The sequence below is a fragment of the Hemitrygon akajei genome, chromosome 18 (assembly GCF_048418815.1).
Source record: "Hemitrygon akajei chromosome 18, sHemAka1.3, whole genome shotgun sequence".
NCBI classification, from domain to species: domain Eukaryota; kingdom Metazoa; phylum Chordata; class Chondrichthyes; order Myliobatiformes; family Dasyatidae; genus Hemitrygon; species Hemitrygon akajei.
The window spans coordinates 43,722,362-43,750,071 of record NC_133141.1 but is presented as its reverse complement, the minus strand read 5'-3'; the positions used below and the strand labels follow the sequence as shown (position 1 = coordinate 43,750,071).

The 27,710-nt window shown below is 38.9% G+C and overlaps 1 protein-coding gene across 2 annotated transcripts; it reads right to left on the bottom strand.

Moving 5' to 3' along the window:
- rundc1 (RUN domain containing 1) lies at positions 1 to 27,694 on the bottom strand. 2 transcript variants are annotated; one of them, XM_073071532.1, is made up of 6 exons: positions 27,578 to 27,694; positions 16,690 to 17,129; positions 9,771 to 9,929; positions 7,987 to 8,185; positions 7,434 to 7,544; positions 1 to 6,799 (listed from the first exon to the last, which is right to left on the bottom strand). In XM_073071532.1, exons 2-6 carry the CDS (start codon positions 17,056 to 17,058, stop codon positions 5,943 to 5,945), a joined length of 1,695 nt encoding a protein of 564 aa, XP_072927633.1. In that variant the 5' UTR covers positions 17,059 to 17,129; positions 27,578 to 27,694; the 3' UTR covers positions 1 to 5,942. The 2 variants fall into 2 exon arrangements, with proteins under 2 accessions (XP_072927633.1, XP_072927634.1); XM_073071533.1 differs by lacking the exon at positions 27,578 to 27,694 and having other exon boundaries at positions 16,690 to 17,208.
- Positions 27,695 to 27,710: the final 16 nt, after the last annotated feature.

Sequence of the window (27,710 nt, the reverse complement as noted above, 5' to 3'; positions counted from 1 at the left end):
TTGGAATATTCAGAATTTTATTTCTTAATCTTTGATACTTAGAATGTGACAGAACTATAATGCATGCTATTTATGCTACTGCATAATTTTACAATAAACTCCAAAATATACACATTAGCTTTATATACAATTACATTCCACAGCTTTCACCATCATCCTGAAATTTATAACCTAGACATGACAAATAAAGATTTCAGCAAAGAAATTACATTTATTCAAATGATATAGCATAGTCAATTGGTCTTCATTCACCTTGTTTATCAATTTTTTTGGGTGATTTCACAAAAATTATTTTCAAGATCTAAGCTTTTTTTCATGGATGAACAAAGGCCTTTAAATGTGTGTATTGACTGCAGTTACATTTAAATAAGAAAATGCTGCTCATTTTAATGTAACTGTCGATATCCTTTGGCGAGTAAAGGCATTTTCTTGATACATGTAGTGCAGTCAAAATAAGTTACTAAAACCAGTAGCACAAAATTCGAGCTGGTAATTATTATCTTTACAACTTTCAATAAAAACTAGCATTTTTTTTAAAACCTAGGAAGTTATGAAGATAATAATCTTCCTCCTATCTGATTTACAGATCTAAAATTACAATATGGCTGAGTGACCCAACCATACACTCAACCTTTTTTGATTTCCTCTCTCATACCAATAAAAGTAGAATCTCTACTTTCTTAGAAGTCTGTGAAGATTCACCATATCATCTAAAACGTATTGTGGAGAGTATATTAACTGGCTGCATTACAGCCTGGTATGGAAACACCAATGTCCTTGAATGAAAAATCCTACAAAAAGTAGATACAGCCCAGTCCATCACCACTAAAGCCTTCCCCACCATCAGGTTCTCAAACCAGCGGGGAGCAACTTCACTCATCTCAACACTGAACTGGTTTCACAACCAATGGGCTCATGTTCTCAATATTTATTGCTTCTTTATTTATTATTTTGTTTTTCCCTCTTTCTATTTGTACAGTTTGTCTTCTGCACATTGTTTGTTTGTCCGTCTATGTTGTGCAGAGTTTTCCCAGTGAATCCATTATATCAACTGTGAATGCCCAACAAGAAAATGAATCTTAGGGTAGTACATGGTGACAAATATGTACTTTGATAATAAATTTACTTTGAACTTGTTGACCAATTACAAGACTTTATTCATTTTGGGGTTTTGAAAAGTAACAAAGTTTGGTATAATGTTCAGTTTCAGACCAAACCAAAACACAGATTTTGGAAAGTTCAATGAAAATAAAAACACTGGTAATACTCAATTCTGGCAGCACTGATCCAAAGCTCTGAGTCATCAACCTGAAGTGGGTCAGGGTGTGTGGTGATGATCCACAGAAGCAATCATTGTCTAAAGTAAATGCCAGGGCAGCCTTGAATGGCTCTGCTCACACTTTTACTTTATGTATTCTCATCTATACAAATGCTGCCTGATCTGCTGTGTATTTACTGCAATTTGTTATTTTGTTCCACACAATCTACCAATTACAACTATAGTTGCAACTGAAATTGTTAAACATTAGACCAAAAAAAACTGCTGAGGATTTAATGCAGGAGCGTTTGAAATTAAGCAGATCAGTTTGAAGAATTTCAGAAACTGATAGTGTTTCATTACTGAGCTGGATAATCCTCAAGATTCAATTCATCTTTGGAAATAAACCTGGCATTGTGCATCATCAAATATGACTTCCCAAGCACCCTGCAACATGAACTGAAGTGTGGTAAATTTGTAACATCAATTGCGAAGCTTAATTGGTTCATGTGCTTTCGGAGGTGATTGCTGGTGGGAAACATTGGCATGAACATCAAGGATCTTATCAATGATCTGAACAGGTTTGTTATTTCTCAGTAAAAAGACAGCAGTCGCTCAGTAACATCCCTTAAGTACAAGTTTATAACTGAGTGTAAGGGCTCAGAATAGCAGCAAAAATACAATACAAACCAGGATGAGTGCCAACACCGCTCCAAAGCATCCATAAATCAAACAAAGCAACCACAGATTAAAATGTACATGTAACACAGGTGACTTGAATCCGCCTGCCTTTGACAGCCAATTAAAACTGACTTGTCTCAGGACGTAAATATAGTATCCCGTTACCTGCAGAATAAGCAGCTCAAACAACAAAAAAAAACCTATTCCATAATGGTAATGCAGACCTGAATGACAATCTGGAGTCACTTCTAGTAGAAGCTATATCAGGATTAACTGTTCTATTAGTTGTCCATACCAAGAACATCAATATTGTAAGTTCTACTGTCAGAGGTTGGGTTGGGGGTGGCAGGGAAGGTATGCAGAAGCACCACAGGCAAAATCAGCACATACTCTTGTCAAATGTCTCTGATAAGACTTCACTAACCAAGAGACAGAAAGTATATCCAACACAACCGGTAGTAACTGCAGGATATTGTTTTGAAATGACCACAAATAACAAAAGCCAATAAACACATTTCAATGCGAAATGCAAAAATGTCATGGTGGGAACACCCACCCAAGGGTACTTGAATAGAAGTGAACAAACTCTCATCTCAAGCAACCCAACGTCTTAACCATCTAGGTGCAACCTACACCTCCCCCCCCATAACTAATGGATAAAGTCAAATTTGACTCCAGATTTAATACAACACTTTACAAATTTGTTTAAACCGTTTAAAGAGGAAGCCAATATTCAAGCGTGAAGATTTCAAATAGCTGGGTGAAGTCTCCAACAGACTTTAGTGGAAAATAATGCAAAACATACAACATTGATATTTTTGTGAAAATGCTTCATTTAACCCCAGGGCAAGTACATTCATGAACTAATGAAATTCAATAGAATCTAGCAGAAGTTACAAATACTCCTTTGTAACTATGAGATATAGAGACTTTGGGGAATGATTTTAAAAAAAAATCTAATTACCCAGTGATTTGAACTAGACAAGACAGTACAATAAATTCTAAATTAGAAAGTTTCACCTTTACAAATGCCAAAGGGAATTCTGATCAAACTAACAATGGCTATCAAAAGGTATCAAATTTGGTTTGATTCTTGAAAAAAAAGTTTCAGCTTTTTCTTTGCTTAAACCTTTAGCAAAATAAAAATCAAACTGATACATTGATCAAATTATCAACTTTCTACAACACAGATTATACATATGGATTACACACCTTCCTGTTTTATGAGGTAAAAAAAACAATTTTCTGTTTAGTTAAGGTTTGCTCCCATTTCAAAATGAAGATTGATGAGAAATATTGTCTGGGCATTGTTATGTTACAAGGATTTTTTTCCATTCTTGTGCTCTGGTGTAGTGCGTATTTCAAATGTTTCAAAATAATGAAACACTCCTGATCCATTTTTTTTTTAGCATAACTGAGGACTTTGAAAATTTGCACTCAAGTGACTAGACCTTTCTCCAAACCTAATTTGGAGAATTTGCCACAGATTATAGGTTAAACAGTGCAATGGTCCCATTTTCAATTGATCACATTATCCAGTGATCCCATTTTCACAATGAAGTGATTAAGTACATAAAATGAATATGACATACATAACTTCTAAAATAGTTTAGAGAAAATGGGATTACTGGACAAAAAATAACTCAGATGTCAATATATTTCATCCAACATGTTACCTTCAAATGCTACATATCAGAATAGTGTTGACCAGAAAAAAAGTATATTACATTAATAACACCTCAGCAAAAAATGCAAAGCCAGTCAATGAAAGTGGATTTCCATGATTTCTCAGACCTCCTAGGCCATCATCATGACTGAATATATTACATCTTAATATGTATTATCAAATAAATGATTTAAATTTAAGATATCTTAGATATTTATAATTACTTAGCTACCTGATATAATGATCAGGTAATAATAGATATTCTTGGTAGCAAGAACAATTAATACACTAGAAATTAAAGAAAATGTCACACCCCATATCAAACACAGGACACTTACAGTAGTCAATTACGTCATTGGTCATACACAATATCCAAACAGTACAAAATTAATATGCAAGACAAAAAATACAGGATGATCACTAGGAACACACGAGACAATGGTAGGTGTGGGTTTAAACAGCAATTTACCATGTAACAAGCCAAAACATTAGGCTTAAGGGCAGGTTCTTTGTAACATTTTTATATATAAAAAGGAAGATACATTGGAGCAATGTCAGAACAGTGTCAAAAAATCTTTTACATACAACAGTACAGAACAGGAACAGGGTCTTCAGCCACAATGTTGTGTCAAACTAGCTTAAAAAGTAAACCAAACCCCCTGAAAAACTAATTCCCCCCTACCTTTACACTGTCCATCTCACTTCATCTTCCTCACATTCATGTGCCCATCTAAACGTCTCTTAAAGTCCTTAATGTATTTGCCTCGACAACCATACCAGGCAGTGCATTCCAAGCATCCACCACCCTACGTAAAAAAAACCTTACCCCTTACATCCCCTCTCATCTTCAATTCATGCCCTCTGATTTTAGACATTTCCACCCTCAGAAAAAGATACTCTATCTATGCCTTTCATAATCTCGTAAACCTCTATCAGATCTCCCTTCAGGCGCTTCAAAGAAAACAACCCAAGTTTGTCCAGCCTCTCATGATAGCACATGCTCCCTAAACCAGGCAGCATCCTAGTAAACCTCTTCCACACCCTCTCCAAACCCTCAACATCCTTCCTATAATGGGGCAATCAGAACTGTTTGGAACACTCCATATGTGCCCCAACTAAATTTCAATAAAGTTGCAGCATAAATCTCCTGACTGTTGAACTCAATGCCTTGAATAATAAAATGCAAGCATTTCATTGGCCTTCTTCACCACCTTATCAACCTGTGCAATCACTTTCAGAGCTTGGACCCCAAGATCTCTCTGCTCAGCAACACTGTTAAGGACCTTGCCCTTAACAGTGTACTGTGTCCCTGCATTTGCCCTACCAAGGTGCAACACCTCACATTTATCTGAGTTAAACTCCATCTGCCATTTCACTGCCCATATCTGCAACTGATCTATATTGTGCTGTATTCTATGCCAGTCTTCTACACTATCCACAACTCCACTAATCTTGGTATCATCTACAAATTTACTAACCCACCCATCTACATTTTCATCCAAGTCATTTATATACATCACAAACAGCAGAGATCCCACTGCAGATCCCTGCAGAACACCACTAAATACAGACAACAGACCTAAAGCTCGGCTACTTCTAGGCAGAAGCCTGATGTGCAGACTAGGAAATGATTAAACTTAAAAATTAACCAACAGATCAAGAATGGAGAAAATACTGTACCTTTGCCATTAAACTTGACAAAGGCTCTTCCACAAAAATTTTTGCTTTAGAACAAGATTTTCTGTCATAAGAGGCCTCATTAAATATAATATACGGCTTGCTGTTCTTTTACTTAACCAGTTTGTAGCAATGTCTTAGCTTTTATTAGCAGACATTCCTCTTTAAAAAATGACAAAGATATCTGAAAAAGACATTCATCCTTCACCCAGCTGCAAGCTTATTTTTGTACAAAATTCACGATCATGCTTTCCAAAAACAATTGTAACTTGTCCAGAAGACCAATTTAATCTGTGTGATAATATATGCACTTCAACCAAATGTCACATTCCTTGTAATTATCCCATTATACTTTGCTGATGACATTATATGGAAGTACATCCTATAATTCAGTGAACAATCTGCAATATTCTTATAAATTTTTAATTCTGGAGTTTCATAAAAGGATACTTGTCACCACTTAAATAAGAATTAAAATAGAACTGTAACTGATCACTGGGGGAGAGAATGATCCAATCAATTCTAAACATGCCTCAACCATTCAACTAAAACTTTAAATTCATAAAGGAATAGCATAGTTTAATTTGTAAGTAACATTTAAATTAATTTTAAGTAGGAGAAAATAGAATGCTTTGAATAAAATATACCGATCAAGAAACACTAAAAAGCATCTTTGATGTTTTTTAATTGTCGAACAGCAGAGTCAAACGGCAGATCAAAGTGCAGGTTGCTAAGACGACTAAGAATATTGAGTGTACTCTCAAAACCAGTTGAAGCCATGTAGCTCCATGGCTGGTAGTGACTCTGGATAAGTGTTCCGGATTTGCAGATCAGATTTATCCAGGAAACCAAACGCTGCTCATTCAATGCCATGCATATTAAGGCCTTAAATTCTGAATCTGCACTGCGCTTGTAAGGGCCATGCTCAGTAAGCACAGTGTGAACCGCAGAGAGTAAACTTTGTTTAGGAGTCACAACACCACTTCCAGATACTGGCAAGGCAAAAGATTGAGACAGCTTACGAGCAGGAGACTCTACAAAGGCTCTGCCATTTCTAGTGTTGTAGTATTTCACAAAAAGTTGCCATGGATGTATGGTTTGCGGGGCTGCTGTGAACGAGGGTAAAAGACAAGCAATTGGTGCTAAAACCAAACTCATTCCTTGAGAAGAAGCATACAAACCATGGCTCATCAGGTCCCTGAGAGATATTGCCAGCTCTTTTCGAACAGCAGTTGTTAGCTCATTTTTCCTAATAGGACTGAGATCACGGCAGCTAATCACATGTTCTTCCGACTGATAGCTCAATGCTAGCTGCTTTACTTTATCCACAGCTCCTTCTAGTTTCAGAAGCAGTGGACTGTAGTCCTTGTTAGCCTCATCAGGTTGCCACAATCCACGCGGGATCTGACCAGTCGCACACCCAAACTGACTAACAGCAAATATCTGCAGCACTGCCAGGACTCTGCGCATGAGACTTAGCCCAGTTGCCTTCATTTTTCTTGCCGTTTCTGGATCCACTGCAAAACAGAAAAGTCAACCTTTCAAAAAAAAACAATAAAAGTAGTTCCTGGATGATATACTGCATGCAATCCTACTCACATCTAATGATTGTGTCTCAAAATTAATTGCTTCTTAAATACAATAATAATCAGAAATAGTTGTTGGAATAAAGGATTATGTTCACTGTTGAGCTACTTGAATTTTCTTGTTTCTTTTCTACAAATGTAAAAATTTGCATTGGATTTTCAAAAAATTAACATTATATTTCAAAAGTCAGGTTAAACAAGAAACAATTGTTTCAACCTACAAAAACATTGGAGAAGGAAAAACAACACAGCATTATTACAGAGTCAGCTAAAATTGCTTTTGGACACAAAAGTATTTTGAAAATAGTGAAAATAAACTCAATCATGAATTAATGGTGCTGACTTTTCTTCACAATACAAAAGCCAATAATCGATACCTTGAATCAGTCTTGATTATATCAGGATAACTTTCCTCAAGTATACTGTATACTCAAGTAATCTCCTACCAAGTGGTAAAACTTGATGGTATAATAGTAGTTTGTTATAGAAGAGGAGTTTGTCTAGACTATCACACGAGCCTATAAATCCAGAACAGAGACAGTGCTTTAGAGAAGCTGGACCTCACCGTGATGGCTTCCACTTGATAATTTTGCTGTTGACGCTTTGGAACCACTTACTCCGTGCACAGGACATGTACACCTCCCGATCTCAATTTGTGGGGGACTGCCAACTTCACCTGTGTGGTAAACATGCGTAAAGACCATGATAAATTGATAAAATTGTCAGGCAGTGAATGAAGTGAACTTTTGTAATGCTTTCAGAGCTTACATTCATTTCTTTTACTTGGGGTGAAAATAAAACCTAAGATTTGAATTCCAGTTTAATTGACTTCAATTCTAATTTAAGATTTCAACAGAGCAAATCAATATTTGAGGGCTCATATTGATTTGCCATTAGAAACAAAACTCCTTGTGAACTATTTATGGCACACAAATCCAGGACAATTCATAGATATTCAACCATTTTTGTTCCTGTTCAAGCAAAGCGAAACTATTTGCTCTATCTCACAACAGCACAATGATACAGAATTTTTTGAACTAACTTTTGAAGCATACATAATTCACACTTCAACCCAACCAATTTTAAGATCAGGAGTGTGGGTCAATAGACATACACACCATGGAGAAAATTGATGAACATTTCAAGGTCATTAATCTGTGTTTTAAGCTGGTCCACCAGCTGTTCTTTCACTCTTGCTGGATTCACTATTTGAGCAATTGCTGCATCAACACGATGTCGGAGTTCATCTGGCGACAAGTTGCTAAAGTCTTCACTTAGGTTCACATCTAGCTTCTTAATCAATTCATCTATGATCACCTAAAAATAAAAAGACAAAACAATGCAAGCTCTCTTCCATAACGACTTATAGGCTCCACGTACAATTACCCCTTGGACATCTGTCCCTGCAAGTTTAACTTCTGTACAAGTATGAGTGCAAAATTTCAGCAGCTCTTCCTGTAGTATAAGGGAGTGCTCATATCAAATATCATCCATTGAGGCATTAGAACAATGCCACAGTTGTCTTTCAGAAAAATATAAAAGATCCCATACATTACTGAAAGAACTGGAGTTTATATGGTGCTCTGAGAAAATTTAACCCTCAAACACTTATTAAATAGATAATTTAGCCATGTATTTCATTACTGTTACAGAGAATTCATTCTGCACAAACAGGCTGACAGCATTCCCCCTACATTAAAAGTACTTCCTTGATTGTAACCACAATTGTAATGTGTTGTAGAATCCCTCTTTGACAATCCTTTGGGATCAAGGAAGATTTGCTTCCTTTCCAGATTTGTGCCTTGTAAAGGATAATATGGGAATGTCAGATGGGGCAGAGGTGCCTGACAGGGCAATCAAGTGGGTATTGTGCGTAGCAGTGCACTTCCTCTGTTATTAATATGGCGGTTCCATGTGTTACGATGCATGGACTAGAATAGCAATAACATCTGAATGCTGCTTCTCCACTGAGTGGATATAGGCAGGGAACCCCAAGAATACAGTGAGTAGGCTGCATTTCTTCAAGGTTATTTTGAGCACATCCTTGAGTCTTTCTTTGTCTAGCTAGTTTCTCTCCCCAAGACAGAGCTCAGAGAAAAAGGCCCACTGCACCAGCCTGGTGTTGGACAGATATAAAACATAGCAGTCCAATGTAGTTGATTAGAGGGAACTAGAACCTCCACTTGAGGGTATCGACTAGAAGAACACTTACATTTGTTTGTTTGCCCTGTCAATGAATCTGAAGCATTTTGCACAGACAACATTTATGGTTTTTTTCCCAGTTCATTAGGTAGGGCTGGCCTGGCTATTTGGGACACCAGGCCTTGAACAACATGGATAACTCCTAATCATCCTCTCCGAGGCCTAGTATGCCTCACAGTTGTACCAAAACACTACATGGTTCAAAAAGACAGCATCCTACAACTACAACAAGAGCAACTGAAGATAGACCATGAATGTTGGTCGCTTGCAATACTCAGATTCCATAAATATTAAAAAGCAAAGGAAAAAAAATCTCTTCTCAGTATGCTCCCACCTTCAGTTGGTTTATGGTTAATTTTTCCTTCAATTCCATTTCCCTGAATATCCTTGCTAAAGTTTACAAAAGATTTCAATTAGCATACTCCTCAATAACATTCTAGGGCGATGACTCTGTTGACTCATTGAAAGGTGTGAATGATAAACTGCTTCCCCCCCCCCCCCCCCACCAAATTCAGTGTTAATGTTTCCTTTTAATTTTGTTCATTAGCTGTGTTGAAGCCAAGGTGACTTCATGTCTAAATATTTGAGGACGCTCGGAATATTGGCCAAGTATACTTCTAAATGAAATTGATCACACATGAAATGAGGTCATATCCAAAGTACACCTTGATAATTTATAGCACATAGCTACAAGCCTCACCCGCTGGCGCTCTAGGACAATCGACTGTGGGAGAGACTCATAGTTGCCCTCTTGATAAGCAAATGTCTCCAAGTCATCCAACTGTGTTTTTAGTTGTATAATCAGTTCCTTCTGCTTCTGTCTTTGGGCCTCCAGCCTTTCAAGTTTTTCCCTTTCACTCTGAAGGAAAGGCAACAAAAAAAATATTTCCCATGTTCCGTTTTTATTTAAAATGTCCTTAAAAATACACATCTTATAGTCTGACCATATATTTACATTCAAAAAACAAATGCATAATAGATCACAAAGAAACAATTTTAAGTATTTTTTCACTGACAATGCTTGAAAAACAAGCTCAAAGGCTGAAAAGCAAAATAGATTAAATGAGGTTGGAAAAGGCTGAGTGATAATTACAAATACAGGTGTCCCCCATTTTTTCGAACATTCGCTTTACGACACCTTGTTGTTACGAAAGACCTACATTAGTTACCTGTTTTTGCTAACAGAAGGTGTTTCCACTGTTATGAAAAAAGGAAGCGCGTGCCCCGAGCAGCCAAGCTCCTCCCCCGGAACTGTATTCTAGCCGACATTGCTTAAACACGTGCCTGTGAGCATCTGTGCTTTATGTCGATTTATTTTGTGCATCCGTTGGCAAGGTGAGTTCTAAGGTATCGGAAAAGCCTAAAACAGCTAGTAAGGGTGTTACACTTAGCGCAAAACTAGACATAATAAAGCGTTTTGATCGTGGTGAACGAAGTAAGGATACAGTGAGTTTGGCTAAGGGTTTGTGGAAGTTGACGAAGATGATGTTGAAGAGATTTTGGCATCCCATGACCAAGAACTGACCGATGAAGAGCTGATGATGAGGAAAGGATAACAATTGAAGCCGAACACAGTAGTGAATGGCCCGGAAGTGAAGTCGTCCAGGAAATGAACGTGAAGCAATTGCGAGATATTCGCTGTGATTGACAACGCTGCAATGATTGCAGAAAAGTATGACTTTAATTTTGAAAGGGTACATAGGTTTAGGGCATATTTGCAGGATGGTTTGAGTGCTTACAAAGAACTGTACGATAAAAATGCGCGAGGTTAAGCAGTCAAGCATACTGTCGTTTTTCAAGCCTTCCACATCAGCCACAGCAGATGATGAACCTCGACCTGCGACATTGAGGCAGGCAGACATAGAAGGTGACCTGCCTGCCCTGATGGAAACAGACGACGATGAGATAACACCCCAGTGTCCCACCACCCCAACCTCCAATGACTCAGCCTAACACACCATCAGTGTACTCGCTGTCTTCCCATTCCAGTAAGTGAAACTACACTGTACATACATTATTTCTACTTTATTTAGGCTGTGTATTTTCATGTGTTATTTGGTATGATTTGGCAGCTTCATAGCTTAAAGGTTACTGGAAAGAGCGCTTCTGCCGAGCGCGCTTGCGCCGTGTGTTTTTGCTGCGAGTGCTGCCGACAGCGCTTGTGCCGAGTCTTTCTGCCGAGAGCACTTGCACGAATGTTTTTGCCGCAAGTACTGCCGTGAACGCTTGCGTGAGATTTTTGCTATGGTGGACAGTGCCGCAATAATTGCAGAAAAGTATTCCTACTTTATATAGGCTATGTATTTATCAGATCATTCCTGCTTTTACTATATGCTACTGTTATTTTAGGTTTCATGTGTTATTTGGCATGATTTGGTAGGTTTTTTTTGGGTCTGCAAATGCCCACAAATTTTTCCCATATAAATAAATGGTAATTGCTTCTTCACTTTATGACATTCCGGCTTACGAACCATTTCATAGGAACGCTCTACCTTCGAATAGCGGAGGAAACCTGTAAACAGAACTACATCCTAGAAGAAAAGAAAATCAAATATATGCAAGTTACTAAAAGTTATCAAAGTAATAGCAAGGTTATTAGCTAAACTAAATGATTCATGATAGTTTTGTTGTACTTAATTCTTTCAATTCTGAATATTCAAACAACTTTAAAAAGATTAATATAGTATTTAGGTAAACAGTTTAGAGAAGCACAATGCTGAAATTTATAAATTAACTGCAAAATAAATTAATAATGAACAACAGCACAAAAATCTCTTACTCACACCACACTGTGAACAAACTGGTGCAGATCTCTACCACCTAGTACTTCTCTAGGTATCGGTCAGGTGTAGATTTGTGCCAAAATGGTTGATTCTATCGCTCCTCCATACTGGCACTCCTGTCTTTGTCATCTAATTTTGCACTGGCACTTTTCCATGTCTGTGATTACTTTCCCCTTTACCTATGAATGTAGCTTTGTCCTAATTGCTGTCACCAGTCCTCTCTGATTTCCAGAGACATGGGCATATGAACATCAATGGATCTCAATGACAGCTGCAACCACTTGCAAGCTATTTTCTCTTACCACACAGCACATGATCTATTTGCATTCTTGTGCTTTGTCTGCCTGGCTCAATATGAACGAACACTTGTTGAATGAACAAACCAGGAGGATACCCCCCCCATCCCACAATAACAATGGTTAGGGCTACGGGACAACATTTTCAACTATCTTAGCTTCAAGTTTAGACAGTATCACCTGCACAGAGGCATTAATAGCCTGCGAGATGTGTTTGAAGGAGAGAACGCAAGATAGAGTGCATGACAGGCAACGGGAGCAAGGAAAGGCTGTGGTAGGATAGGATAACAGGACAGAGGGTTCACATCTAGCTTCTTTCTTTAATTGTCAAAAAGGAATGATAGTTCAAGGCAAATAAGGCATAAATTGCGCATGTAAATGAAGAGTAGTCTACATGAAGTGTTGGTGGGAGAGCTAATATCTGAAACTACCAACTAGAAATGCTTGTATAGAATGTCTTCTGCTTCATAGATTGCAATTTGTTAATTTGCATGGAAGCTTTCAATCGGCTTTTAATCTTTTGGGTTTTGACAACAGTATTTTTAAGGATACTACAGCATTCCATTATTCTTGTACAACTCTCAATGCTTCATTGAACTACAAAGTTCACATGGCTGGAGAGTGTGAGGATTTTCCTTCTTCCATTGCTGCAACAAATCAGGTGGTTGGGCAGGCTATTACTTAATTCCTTGCAGCACAGGAGACTGGGGAGGGAGAGTGGAATGAATGCACAGTCTTTTACCCACCAAAATAGAATCAAGAACTAGCCAGCATAAAATTAAGGTGAGGGGGACAGATTTAAAAATATCTGTGGGCTTAACCAGAAGGTGGTGTATATATAAAACCATAGAACATTACAGCACAGAAACAGGCCTTTTGGCCCTTCTTGGCTGTGGCAAACCATTTTTCTGCCTAGTCCCACTGACCTGCACCTGGACCTGGACCATATCCCTCCATACCCCTCTCATCCATGTACCTGTCCAAGTTTTTCTTAAATGTTAAAAGTGAGCCTACATTTACCACTTCATCTGGCAGCTCATTCCACACTCCCACCACTCTCTGTGTGAAGAAGCCCTCCCCCCCCAATGTTCCCTTTAAACTTTCCCCCCTTCACCCTTTACCCAAGTCCTCTGGTTTTTTTCCCCCCTAGCCTCAGTGGAAAAAGCCTGTTTGCGTTCACTCTATCTATACCCATCATAATTTTATATACCTCTATCAAGTCTCCCCTCATTCTTCTACACTCCAGGGAATAAAGTCCTAACCTATTCAACCTTTCTCTGTAACTCAGTTTCTCAAGTCCCGGCAGCATCCTTGTAAACCTTCTCTGCACTCTTTCAACCTTATTAATATCCTTCCTGTAATTTGGTGACAATATAGTTCCTTTAATTGTTATTCAACCATACATGAATACCCATGAAAACAGCCAAATGAAACAGCATTACTTAGGGCCAAGGTGTAAGAAACACAGTACCAAAAGTCCTACACAAAACAAGGCACATAAGATAGCAGTAGAATACATTTATACGATAAGGCAGTCCAAGTCCCCAAGTCCATGAAAGTTGGAGAAGTCAGCAGTTGAACACAATACACCTTGTCTTGTCTTCTGCCAAGCAAATACTGGAGAGCAGCACTGACTCCGATGCTCCTCTCCTGGCAGCTGCAAACAAGCGACATCGCAGCTTGAGGCCCAGTTTTTGCTACAACCGAGGCCATGTAGATTCCCCGCTGTTCACCAATAAACTAGTGAATCAGACTTGCAGCATTTCACATTAACAATGTCCACAGGGCCTTACAATCACAAGAAAAGCAACTAAGATGATCATTCGTTATTAGACTGCACACTCCTCACGCACCCACTCTGATGTAGGCAGCAGGATGATCCACACCAAGTCCAGCATCTTCAGTTTTGCTGCTATTGTGAAATTCACAAAGCTTTACAACATCAGCAACCTGGGTTCAATTTCTGCCACCGTTTGTAAGGAGTTTGTATGTTTTCCCTGTGACTGCATGGGTTTACTCTTTAGTTTGGTTTCCTCTCACAGTCCAAAGACGTTCTGGTTGGTAGATTAATTGGTCATTGTAAATTGTTCTGTGATTAGGCTACGGTTAAATCAGGGGATTGCTGGGCGGCGTGGCTCAAAGGGCCTATTCTGCACTGTACCGCACTAAATAAAATAAACTCATTGATAGGGTAGACCTGCAGTACTTCAAGTTCTTAATGTCCAGCAGGGTCTTGTGATTGTAAAAAATACATTAAAAAAAGACAATACCACCTTCGGTTGGCCCCGTAGAAGCCGCTGCATCCAAGTGTGCCGCCATCTTCTCAAGCATCTTGTATAGAATGATCAGTCAGAGGAACTATTTGAGGCAGGTACAATGACAATGTTTATAAGACATTTGCAAAGGCACATCAACAGAGAAGATTCAGAGGGACGTGGGTCAAATGCAGGCAACAGAATGACAAACTATTGAATATTTACAATGCATTCTGAGGTAGTACTATATTTCCTAACTCTGCTTAAATATAAAGGCAAATTGCTTAGATGGGCATCTCAGTCTGCATTGATGAGTTGGGCAAAAGGTCCTGTTTCCGTGTTCAATTCCTCTATGATGCTCATACTTACTGCCTTGGCATCAGGTCCAGTCATTCACCTGCAGCACATAACTCAAAACAATACCAATCTTGCTCTGTTTCACCTTCCATTTTGAGAGAATAGATTATATAATTTTTGCATCCTCATAAAGACCTTCACAATTTATCTTAATTAAATAGACATCTATTCTGAAAACAAATCTCTAAATGATTAAATGTAATAAAGGACTGGGGGTAACAAAAATGCATTAAAGGGAAACGTTGAGAAATAATATCAGATATGGATTGAAGAGTCATTAAACAAGGATAATGAATTATGCTTACAACTTTAGTTTCAAAGCACACAATGATGAGATACAAACTATACATTTTTATGATTTGAGCCATCATCCAATACCTGCAAGTTAAACCTCAGTTATGTAATTTTTGCATTAATTTTCCATGTTGCTGCACACAAATGATCACAATCAAAATGTCCTATTGATTATAAAAAAATGTGTGCAAGCTTACAAAACACACTTACTTTGGATGGTTAAATGAAGATTAGATTAATTTGATATGTTACAATCACTTGCTTCAAATTACAGGTCAGCTTGATCACTTTTAATAAATTGGAACAAAGTTCAGGCTGTATTTATTAAGCCATACTACAATTGTAATTTTTAAAAACTTAATGACCAATTACAAATCAAAATGATAAACTTTGCCTTCTACAATTTTGTCAGTTGGGTTATTAGTAATTAGTATTTGTAGAAATTGCTAATAGCGATCTTTGTTAGTGCTGGGATACATCTACAATTAAGGCCCGGTGTTATATGTGAAACATTCAGGATTGTATCAGGCTCATTCACAATAGCTATTAACCACAGGTAATGAGTTTCACAGTACAAAACTTTCAGTCTTCATAACTTTGTTAGCAGTCACGTGACAAGCTCCTTGTCGAGGAATGGAGAAAAATAACAGTAAAATATAAACACAAGTATGCTTTTGATCTTGAATGCCGATTTCATAAATGGATTTAGTGTCTACCAAACCATAAATAGTCACAAATTATAGTGATAATTCCAAGTTACTGAATTGTGAATAGTGATATACATCTGGTTAAGTGCCACAAATAACTATGCCACAATATCTATTAAATAAAAGAGGAAATTATAACACAAAACAAGACTAAATATCTACTTGCCCAGCTTCATACAACGCAAGGTGAAGTAAGAGGTCATATTACATAAACTACAAAGTTTTACACTGGGGCATTCTGGCAGATGCAACCCATATGCTATGTCAGGTGAAATTTAACAGTTTAGCCATTCAAAGCTCTGTTATAACTGATACACTAGCTAAAATCTCAATTGTAGAATCAAAAGCTCCTTTCAATATAGGTGATAAAAAATGAGCAGCATTTTTTTTTGTTACAGTAACCTTGCAATTCAGAACATGCAGTTATACATGGGCGTGGGAACCGTCAAACAGCTGTTTAACAAAAGACACAGGTGGGGCCTTTATAACAGTAAGTCAAAAGGAATGTGCAGAGAATACAGAAAATGGATTCCTCAGATGGATAATGCACCTCATGTACCTAGCTTGTTTTAAAATGAGTAGGTATTACCCAATTTTCATTGATTGAGGCCAGTGTCCCATATCATGGGATAAAGTTTGTCGCTAAGTTATGGGTTTAAACTTCTCAAAATCAAAGTCGAGTTTGTCATCAGCAAAAGTGTACGTATGCGTGTAAAGGTGCAATGTAAAGCTTACAGTAACATCTAAAGCACATCGCATCAGAAATACATTCCCAGGGAACGCATAAATTAAACAATTTTTACGATTAAAAACACAATTCGCTTTCTATAAGTTGGGTATTAACGTTAAAAAACGATTCATGCACGTTGGGCCACGGCTTCAAACAAGGACTCTGACATGAAGCAGAGGTTGCAGGAAAGTCCTTACCGCACTGTCCAGCTGTTGTCCATCCAGTGTCCGGGTTACGAAGGGCTGCGGGCAGCCCTTGAAGGCGAAGTCCTCCAGCTCCTTCAACAGCCGTTCCTTCTCATCGCTCTGCGCGTTAACGATCTGCTTGAGGCGGAACTGCACCTGGGCGAAGTGCGAGGTGAGTGCGAGCAGCGACGAGTTCAGCAGCTCCTGCTCACCTTCCAGCCGCTGCATCTTCTCCGCCATCACCGCAACCGCCGCGCCGCCCGCCAGGCCCACTCCGGCCACGCTGCTCTCCTCCTCCTCCTCGGGGTTCGCCACGGCCCCCACCGGCGCCCATCGCTCCCCGGCCACCCTTTCCGAATCCGACAAGGACACGTCGTCCATCCTTCTCCGTCACCACTCGCAGCTTCTTCCAGAGCCACTCCGACCGACCGCCATTTGGCGTCAACTTCCGTCTGAAACCGAGCACACACGACGTCATAAAAACGTCAGTTAGCAGCAACCGGCTGGTTGTCAGGTTAAGTCTAGGTGAGTGTACTTTTCTATAGAATGATCTTCATGTCAAAACTATTATCTTTATTTGCTGTCCCAGAGCCTCAATTTGACTACTCCTTGGGTGATTCCCGGAACAAACTGCATTTATGTGGCACATTTGGTGTTACAAACAAAATTTGGTATTGACGCGCTCTGGGAGACAAGCCAATGAAAACCTTGGTCAAAGAAGTAGATGTGAGAGGAAATGTGTGCGAAATGTGGACAGATTCTGGAAACTTACGCCTCAGCGATGGTTGAATGAAGGAAACTAGAGATGCAAGTGCCTAGAATTGGAAGAGGTCCAGTACTTTGGAAGATTGTATTATTAATATATTGCTGGGCTAGGAGCCAATGTAGGCCATCGAGAGTATGGATGACGGGTGAGCAGAACTTACTGCGAGTAACGATAGGGGTACCAGATTTTTCAGTAAGTTAAAGATAACAATAGAGTCAGCTTGGAAACTTTTGGAATGGTTAAAACTACAAATGCAGAAACACAGATGATATTTTAAGTACCTGATAAGCTGAAGAAGAACAGAACAAAATAGCACCAGAAGAAGATCAATTGGCCCCTCAAGCCTGCCTCAATCAGATCATAGGTGATCTACTCCAGGCTTCATTTCCTCTTCTGTGTAAATTTGCAATTACCCAGATCTTTCAAAAGTTTGTTGATTTCCTCTTTGATCTAACCTCCATAAGCCTCAGGAACACTATCTTGTTTCTCTTACTTATTTCCTTTTGGAATTTGTAATAATTTTTATGACTTGCTCTGTACTGCTGCCACAAAACAACAAATTCACAATATATGTCAGTGACAACAATTCCAATTCTGAAATTGGTAAATTGGTTTATTAATGTCACGTGTACTGAGGTATGTTGAACAACTTTGTTTTGCATGCTGTTCGTACAGACTATTTCATCACATCAGTGCATTCAGATAATACAAGAGAAAATAATAACAGAATGCAGAATAGTGTTCCAGTTCCAGAGAAAGTGCAGTAAGGTGCAAGGCCATAACAAGGTAGATTTTGAGGTCAAGAGTCTATCTTATTCTTTGAGAGGACCATTCAATAATTTTATAACAGTAGGATAGAAACTGTTCTTGAGACTAGTGGTATACGCTTTAAGGCTGATGCACCATCAATAACTCTCTGAGACGTGAGGTGAGATATAGGCTTTTATTGGTTGGAAGAAAGAACAAGCAGCAATTGACCACCATACTACATCCTGGAGACTGAGGGCAGGGCTCAGGCTCCAATCGCCTTTATACCGGGGTCTGTGGGAGGAGCCACGGTCAGCGGGAGGAGCCACAGGAGCAGTCAGCGGGGGGGGGGGGGTCCAAACAGGTATATGTAGTTCACCACAAAGGCTTTTATTTCTTCTAACTGATGGGAGGAGGGGGAAGAGGAGAGAATGTTTGCAGTGTCCAAAAACTCATACACGCCTTATATCTAGATGGCCATGACCCACTCTAAAGCTTGTAGCTATATGCTCAGATTAGAGATTCTCCACTAGTGGAAACATCTTGACATTTACCCTACTCTACTCCCTCAGGATCTTATATACTTTAATAAGATCATCCCTCATTCTTCTGAACTCCAAAGAATATAGATTTAATCTCTTTAGTCACTGCTGATAGGTCAACCCTCTCATTTTAGGAATCAGCCCAGTGATTTTCTTTTTTTGTACTACCTCCAGTATATCTTATGCAAAGAATACAGATCTGCGTACTCCATTCTAGGAGTGGCCCCACTAGTACTCAGTAGAACTATAAGAATATTTCCCTATTTCTAAACTCTAAGCCTCTTGCAGTGAAGGCCAATATGCCATTCACGTTCCTCGTTACTTGCTGCACCTACCTACTAACCTTTTACAATTTGTACATATAAAATACCTAGATTCCATTATTCATCTACAGTCTTCCTTCATGTAGGTAAAATTCCTCCTACAAAATGTGCGTGACTTTGTATTTTCCCATATTAAATTACATTTGTCAAATTTTCGTCCACTTGCTCAAGCTATCCATATCTGTAGCAGAGTCCAAATTTCCATATTGCAGCATGCCCTCCCACCTATTTTTGTGTCATTGGTAAACTTGGATAACTTACACTCTACTCCCTCTTCCAGAGACCAGTGAGGGTCAATAACTGATGCTTGAGGGACTCTACAAGTAACTTCCTTTGAGCCTGAAAGAGACCAATTTATTCTGATTCTGTTAGCTATGTGATAGCCAATCCTCAATGTTAATAATTGATTCCCCCCCCCCCCCACTACAATACCATGAGCTCTTATCTTGTGTGCCAGCCTTTTATGTGGCTGGTACTTCGTCCAAAAGATTTCTGCATATCCAAATACATTACATGTACAGGTTAGACTGTAAGACCATAAGCCAAGGAGCAGAATTAGGCCATTTGGCCCATCGAGTATGTTCCTTCATTCCATTATGGCTGATTTATTATCCCTTTCAACCCTATTCTCCTGCCTTCTCCTGTAACCTTTGGCATCTTTACTAATCAAGAACCTATCAACCTGCGCTGTAAATATACCCAATAACTTGCCCTCCACAGTTGTCTGTGGCAATGAATTCCTCGTTATCTCTGTTCTAAAGGAATGTCCTTCTATTCTGAAGCTGTGCCCTCTTGTCCTAGACTCCCCCACTATAGGAACCATCCCCTCCATGTCCCCTCCTTTTCATTCTTTCAAACTCCAGTAAGTACAGTCCCAGAGCCATCAAATGCTCCTTATATGTTAACCCTTCCATTTCCTTCTATTAACTCTACTTTTTACATCCAAGAAAAGCGTAAACAAATTTGTCAAATCTTTCATGAAATGATGTTGCCAATGAGGTCATTACATTAAGCTTTCTAAATTACTAACCTACTTCTTCCTTGATTATAGACCCCCACATTTTGCCATAACAGAGGTTGTTAACAAGCTTATAATTGTCCACATTTTGTTTCCTCCATGAACATTGAAGACACATTTGCAATTTTCCAATCTGATAGGATGTTCCTGGATCTCAATGAGCTTTGGAAAAAATTCAGCATTGGCTCCATTATCTCTGCAAATGCTTCCTTTAATAGCCTTAAATGAAGGTCACTGGGATCTAATGATCATTAGTTTTCCTACAAATTGTTCTTTCATGTTAGGGATTGTTACAAGTTCTTTAATTTGAAACAAAAACATAACACATAGAAACATAGAAAACCTACAGCACAATACAGGCCCTTCGACCCACAAAGCTGTGCAGAACATGTCCTTACCTTAGAAATTACCTAGGGTTACCCATAGCCCTCTACTTTTCTGAGCTCCATGTACCTGTCCAGGAATCTCTTAAACGACCCTATCGTATCCGCCTCCACCACCGTTGCCGGCAGCTCATTCCATGCACTCACCACTCTCTGCATAAAAAAGTTACTCCTGTCATCTCCACTGTACGTACTTCTAAGCACCTTAAAACTGTGCCCTCTCGTGTTAGCCATTTCAGCCCTGGGGAAAAACCTCTGATTATCCACACAATCAATACCTTTCATCATCTTATACACCTCCAGCAGGTCACCTCTCATCCTCTAAGGAATGCTCTAAGGAAGAAAGGCCGAGTTCACTCAGCCTATTCTCATAAGGCATGCTCCCCAATCCAGACAACATCCTTGTAAATCTACTCTGCACCCTTTCTATGTTTTCCACATCCTTCCTGTAGTGAGGCGACCAGAACTGAATATTTGGGATATTTGTAGTGTCCGATACTGTGAAGACTGTTGCAAAGCATGTACTTCTTTGTTTTCTGTAATTAATTCCCAGTCTTGTTCTCCAGGGATCCCAAAGTTTAATTTCTGCTTGATTTATTGAACTTCTCACCACTAGACCCGTATAGTTATTTTAAAGCCTTTTCTTTGAACAATTCACCAGGGCACTGTTCAGATTAGTCCCATCCCAAAGAAACAGCTCTCTCCTTCAGCAATATTGATGCCAGTGTCCATGAATCCGAACTCATTTCTCTCACAACCATTCTTTGTACCATGGGCTTACTTCTCTAATCTTACTTACCCTTTGACAATTTGTATGTGGTTCTGCTTTTCAATTTTGTCTCAATTGTTTATAATCCCTCATCAGAACTGCCTTCAAGATCCTACCTATTCTTAGCGCCTACTTAGACCATGGCAACTGGATATTCTCTTTCCCACTCAGTTCTTCTTCAGCCCAGAAGGCATGTTCCTTATCCCTGACACAAGAGATTCTGCAGATGCTGGAAATCTTGAGCAGCACACACAAAATGCTGGAGGAACTCAGCAGTGCAGGCAGAATCAAATCAGGGAAATGAACAGTCAACATTGCAGCTGAGTAAGATCAAGTAAATTTGAGGATAGGGCGAAAGTAGAGAACAAAGTTGATGAAATGGATCTGCTCAGCATGGGTGCAGGAAGCAGCACCAATACAGTCTTCAACACAGTGGAGAAAGAATTAGGGAGTGTTACTAGTGTAGGCTTGGAACCTGGACTGCTTAGATTGTACTTTTAGCTGACAAAAAGGCAGACATTGCTGGAAACCATGCATTTGCCCATGACTGCACTTTTAGTTTGGATAAAGTGGGAGGAGCTGAAAGAGAAATTGTTGAGGGTAAGTACCAGTTCTGGGAGGCAGAGAATGATGATGGTAGAGGGCAACTAGTTAGGTCTGTTGTCATGAAAGAGATGGAGAGCCTTAAGGGCTTCCTGATGAGTGATGGAAGTGTATAGGTACTGGACATCTCACCCCTTCTCTTTCCCTCCCCTGCCCTCATGACCTGCTCATCATCTCCTTCTTATTCCCCACCTCCTTCCCTATGTTCCGTGATCTCTTATCAGATTCCTTCTTCTTTAGCCCTTTACCTCTTCCACCTATCGCATCCTACCTTCTCACATCATTCCCTTTCATCCCACTTGCTGATCACCTGGACTTGCGTATTATTTGTGCTCTTCCCTCTCCTTCCACCTTTTTACTCTGGCTTCCAGCCCCTTCCTTTCTAGTCCTGATGAAGGGTCTCAGCCCAAAAATTTTGACTGTTCATTTACCTGCATACATGCTGCCTGACCTGCTGAATTCCTCCAGCATTTTATATGTGTTCCTTAACCCTGATAGTGCATGGGCAACATAGTCTCCAGAACTCTCTGCCTTTACTGCATAGTACTCCTGATTAGTTCTCCTAATTATGCTATCCCCTGTAATTACTATGTTAATGTTTTCTTAAACCCCCTCCCCACTGGAAAGGCTCTCTCTGTCATGGTGCCGTGGGCAGCTTGCACATCTTTCCTGCAGTTCTTAACCTCATCCAAACAGGGAGTGGGAACCTCGTACCTATTAGACAAGGGCAAGGGCTGAGTCTCTCAGGATTATCTGGTGAATCCCTTTTTTTGTCTCTTTCACAGTTACACCCCTCCATTCCTAATCACTGATCAAACATGAAGAAATTAATCTGATGAGCGTGACTGACTCCTAGAACACAGACTATGTTCTTTCCCTATCCCTCCTTGAGGCAAAATGATCCATGTTACAGCAAGAGGCAGTAGACAGATTTGGGGATGAAGAAGATGTGGGGTCATGAACTCAGATCATATTCAAACAGGTTGTGAACAGTCCAATCCCAGGAAGAGGAGTGCTGTTGTTCCTCTTCTTGGGAACATCATGGAATGAAGATAATGGTTTTTCGCTTCCAACATTTAACGTAACAAAACTTGTGCTTATCTAGTACTGGATCTTGGAAGGCAGCATGACAAATAAGACCTTGGAGATGATAAAAAGGTGATGGTAATGTAGATTTTTGTAGTGTTGGTGCTTATAGGGAACCTGGCAAGGTCTATTCAGATGTTTTCAACAACAACGATCTCCTCTTAATTTAAAATTAATCTTCTGTTTTTACCTTTACATATTATTATGAAATTCTCCACCTCTATATTATAAGATATTCTAGATCTATTGTTAAATATTTACTCGTATCTGGGATCTGAATGTTAGGAATCGTCTTTGTGGCTTTTTCTTCACACAGCCTCCAGAGGGAGTAGTGTTGGTGTCAGGATAAAATAAGTTTCTTTAAGGTTTATGATGCAATTGCCACACATCCCTCCCAAATCTTTTCCTGTCACAAGACTCTATGATTGCAGGGAAGCAATAGCCATGAGCTAATCTTCTTGTTACGCAACCAGAGGTCCCTAGATAGTATTTAGGCATGGAAACCATGTCAGTTTTGTTTTTCTTTCATGTGCTCAGGGATTTAGAGCCTAATGTTGTGCTACCTGCCATCACCCTAGATGAGACATCAAGAAACATTTGCTTGCACTTTTTTTGAAAGTCTAACACTTTAAAAAATCAGTATATCTAAAATATATTCTCTATTGTCATGTAAACAAAAGCAACCAATTTGTACGTCCCAAATAGCAATGAAAAGACAATCTATTTTGGTCATATTTGAAAGGTATTAGAGAGAATTTCCCTAAGTTCAGTTGAAGTAGTTGCTTTGCATCTTTTACATCCATCCAAAATGGCAAACAGAACTTTTAACACTTCTCGTGTAAAACAAAGTAGTTTTGATAATGCACCAACTGAAAAATCAATCAATTGGTACTACACTAGAATGTTAACCTATATTATATAGTGGAGTGGGACTTGAACCCACAAACCTCTGACTCAGATGAGAATGTTATGGTTGAGTCAATTGTGACCTTGACTGTATTTCAGGATGTGATTGATTGCTTAAGTTTTTTAAATTGGTTTTATAACATCTAGTAATTCTGATTGAGGAAATCAGAACAGATACGTTTTAAAAAATAAGATCCACAAATTATTTCCAGCACTGTTCATATGATGAGAAACCTGCTGTACTGGAAATCTGTTGAATTTGTTTCCTAATGCATTGTGATTCGTTCCTTCTGAATATACTATATAACACTGCATATGCATGCAACAGGCACCTGGAGGCCAGTTGGTGTCTATAAAGGTGTAATTGACTCACACTTGGCCAAGTGACATTCCATTCAAGAACCCATCAATGGAATAGTCAGTAAAGTTGAATGCTACTAAAGAAGCCTTACATATTCAAGATTTCACCTGCTCCATCAGTGGATTGCATGTAAAAATACAATAATTCTAGAACCAGAGTGAGGTAGTCCAAGATCATTGGGATAGAATTGGAGGTGTAAAAAATATTAGTTATGAAGTTGTCTTGGCATTTGGATGGTAACCTTGGTAATAAGGTTAAGGGTTTCAGATCAGTAGTCAGGAGTTGGGGTGTTGGGCCAATAGAGCAGGGAAAGAAAGGGCAAGGATCATAGACACAGAAAATACCTAAAGATGAGCAAAACTGGATGATTTCACATAGGTCTGGGTAGTATTTGTCTGAAGTTTGTAACCTTTTTTTATTAGAGTCAAAGAGTCATACATAGAAAACATAGAAAACCTACTGCGCAATACAGGCCCTTCGGCCCACAAATTTGTGCCGAACATGTCCCTACCTCAGAAATTACTTAGAAATACAGTATAGAAACAGGGCCTTCAGTGCACTGTGTAATTGCTGGCCATCAAGTACCTATGTATTCTGCTCCAATATATTATGGTCTTATACTAATCACAATTTCCAACATTCAGTCTGTAGCCTTCAATGTCATACCCCATACCTTAAATTTATGCCCTCTGGCTATAAACAGTGCAGCTGAGGAAATATTTGTCATGAAGTACACCACTCATAGTTTTGCAAACCTCTATCAGATTATGCCTCCATCCCCTATCTTCCTTGTCCACCAAACTGATCTCTCCAGGCTTTGCATAAGCCAAAATGCTTCACTCCAGGCAACTTTCTCCAGTGAAATCACATACTTCTTATAGTGTGGTGGTTAGAACTGTACATAGTACTCCAGTTGTGGCATAACTGATGTAATAAGTAGGTATACCCTCTCCTGCATTCTATTCCCTGACTAATGAAGAATTTTTCTATATGTTTTCTTAACCACCTTTGGTGATCCTTGTGCATGCAGATCTCTCTGTTCCTCTCTATACCTAGGATTCAGCCCATTGTTTGAATCCTATCTTTACTAGTCCAGAGTCCAGATGAAGGGTCTTGACCCAAGACATCTACTTTAGATGCTACTTTACATATTGAGTTTCTCCAGAGTTGTTTGTAGCCTTATCAGTATTTCTAAAACAAATAATACTCACATTTTTCAGTATTAATTTCCATCTGCCATTTATCTGACCATCTCATCAACTGATTAATCATCTTCTTGCAGAGAGTGTTGAATCTTTAGAATTCTCTGTCCTAGAGATTATGGACACTAGCGCATTAGTATTTAATGAGGAAACAGATACATTATTGAAAGATTGGGGGATTGAAGGCTCTGGCAGAAAGCCTGGGGTGGATCAGCCATGATCATAATGAATGTCAGGACAGGCTTTAAGGGCCAGGTGATCTACTTTATTTTCTGGTGTTCCTGTCATTTGTCCATGGATATTGCCTGCTCTGATAGATAGATAGATAGATAGATAGATAGATACTTTATTCATCCCCATGGGGAAATTCAACTTTTTTTCCAATGTCCCATACACTTGTTGTAGCAAAACTAATTACATACAATACTTAACTCAGTAAAAAATATGATATGCATCTAAATCACTATCTCAAAAAGCATTAATAATAGCTTTTAAAAAGTTCTTAAGTCCTGGCGGTAGAATTGTAAAGCCTAATGGCATTGGGGAGTATTGACCTCTTCATCCTGTCTGAGGAGCATTGCATCGATAGTAACCTGTCGCTGAAACTGCTTCTCTGTCTCTGGATAGTGCTATGTAGAGGATGTTCAGAGTTTTCCATAATTGACCGTAGCCTACTCAGCGCCCTTCGCTCAGCTACCGATGTTAAACTCTCCAGTACTTTGCCCACGACAGAGCCCGCCTTCCTTACCAGCTTATTAAGACGTGAGGCGTCCCTCTTCTTAATGCTTCCTCCCCAACACGCCACCACAAAGAAGAGGGCGCTCTCCACAACTGACCTATAGAACATCTTCAGCATCTCACTACAGACATTGAATGACACCAACCTTCTAAGGAAGTACAGTTGACTCTGTGCCTTCCTGCACAAGGCATCTGTGTTGGCAGTCCAGTCTAGCTTCTCATCTAACTGTACTCCCAGATATTTGTAGGTCTTAACCTGCTCCACACATTCTCCATTAATGATCACTGGCTCCATATTGACTAATTTACAAGGCCTTGCTCTGGATACTGAAAATTGAACCTCACCTATGTGTGTGCAAACAAAGCAAAAGCTGCAGGTTAATAAACGCTATGACTCACAAAAGTAAATCAATGTTCTGTATACTCTGTAATAAACTGCTCAGTTAGAACCAGTAAAATGTATTTGAATTAAATAAGATACACTACTATTTTCATTCTGTTCTTTATCTCAAAACTGAAAACTCTCAAAGCCCAGTGGCAGAAATGCTTAATTAAAAGCATTTTAAGCAAGAAAGATCCACATACTTTAAAATCTTCAAATAGATTGTTATTTTCAAAAAGATTGTTATTTAATACAACATTTGGGCATACAAGAGAAAATTAGTCTCAAGAGAATGTTAAAAGGTACCTTTTAAAAGTTTATTTCTTTTGAAGATTTTTTTCCGATATAATAAAACTGTTGCAACAGTAGTGCTCAGAAACACCAGCTCATCTTAAACTATTTTGTCTGGCAACTTTTGTCTTTAACCAACATCAAAGAAAAAACGATTTTTAGTAGCCCACAAGCCCTGCAACATTTGATTTAACTGGTTTTCACAGTTTTCAACATTCTACTGATAGTATAGGTTGGTTTAGCACCTTTCAAATGAAGAATGTCAAAGAGCTGACAAATGGGTTTAATTATTTTTTGTTTTCTAAAATTAATCAGATGGAAAAAATATTCCATAAACTGTGCTAAGTAAGTGGTTGAGGAAAAAATGGCTTCTCAATAGCAAATCAAAGTACCTATTTCGACATTTTATTAAATATTCTTTTGCAAAAAATATCTAAACGTATTTATAATACAAGTTTAGAGATTCAGTTTTAAAATAAAGTTTGGCTAAAATGACGCTTTATACTTATACACACACATACACCATGATTCAAAAACAACGAAGCACTGGAAACTTATGAGGCAGAGTGAGTGAATCATCTTTGTGTGAGAATCTGTACACGGCTGTTGAAGTTTTTGTGTTAAATTGGAACCGCCCTACTGTCCATTTCATTAACCTCCCCGTTAAGCCTTATTAAAATACAATATTTTTGAATTAATAAACTATTGGATTTTAATTTTAAACGCCAAGAGTAAAACCCTTTGACGAATGTTTTATTTTAGCCACTGTTTAACTCTTCTTACCTGTTTGATTACGGAAATATTATCTAACCTCATAGATAGCTGTCTAATCTGCTATCGTACACCCGTCTTTCTTTAATTTATCCGAAATGTTCTGATACAAAATGGTGCGCTGGATTGTGGAACTCGAGGCAGG

Excerpts from the sequence above, each read along its gene's own strand:
- rundc1 (XM_073071532.1), bottom strand. The coding sequence starts at position 17,058 with ATGGACGACGTGTCCTTGTCGGATTCGGAAAGGGTGGCCGGGGAGCGA. Across the intron at positions 9,930-16,689 it reads GACAACAGCTGGACAGTGCG|AGTGAAAGGGAAAAACTTGA; the intron begins GTAAGGACTTTC and ends CCTTTCCTTCAG. Across the intron at positions 6,800-7,433 it reads ATCAAGTGGAAGCCATCACG|TGGATCCAGAAACGGCAAGA; the intron begins GTGAGGTCCAGC and ends TCTGTTTTGCAG.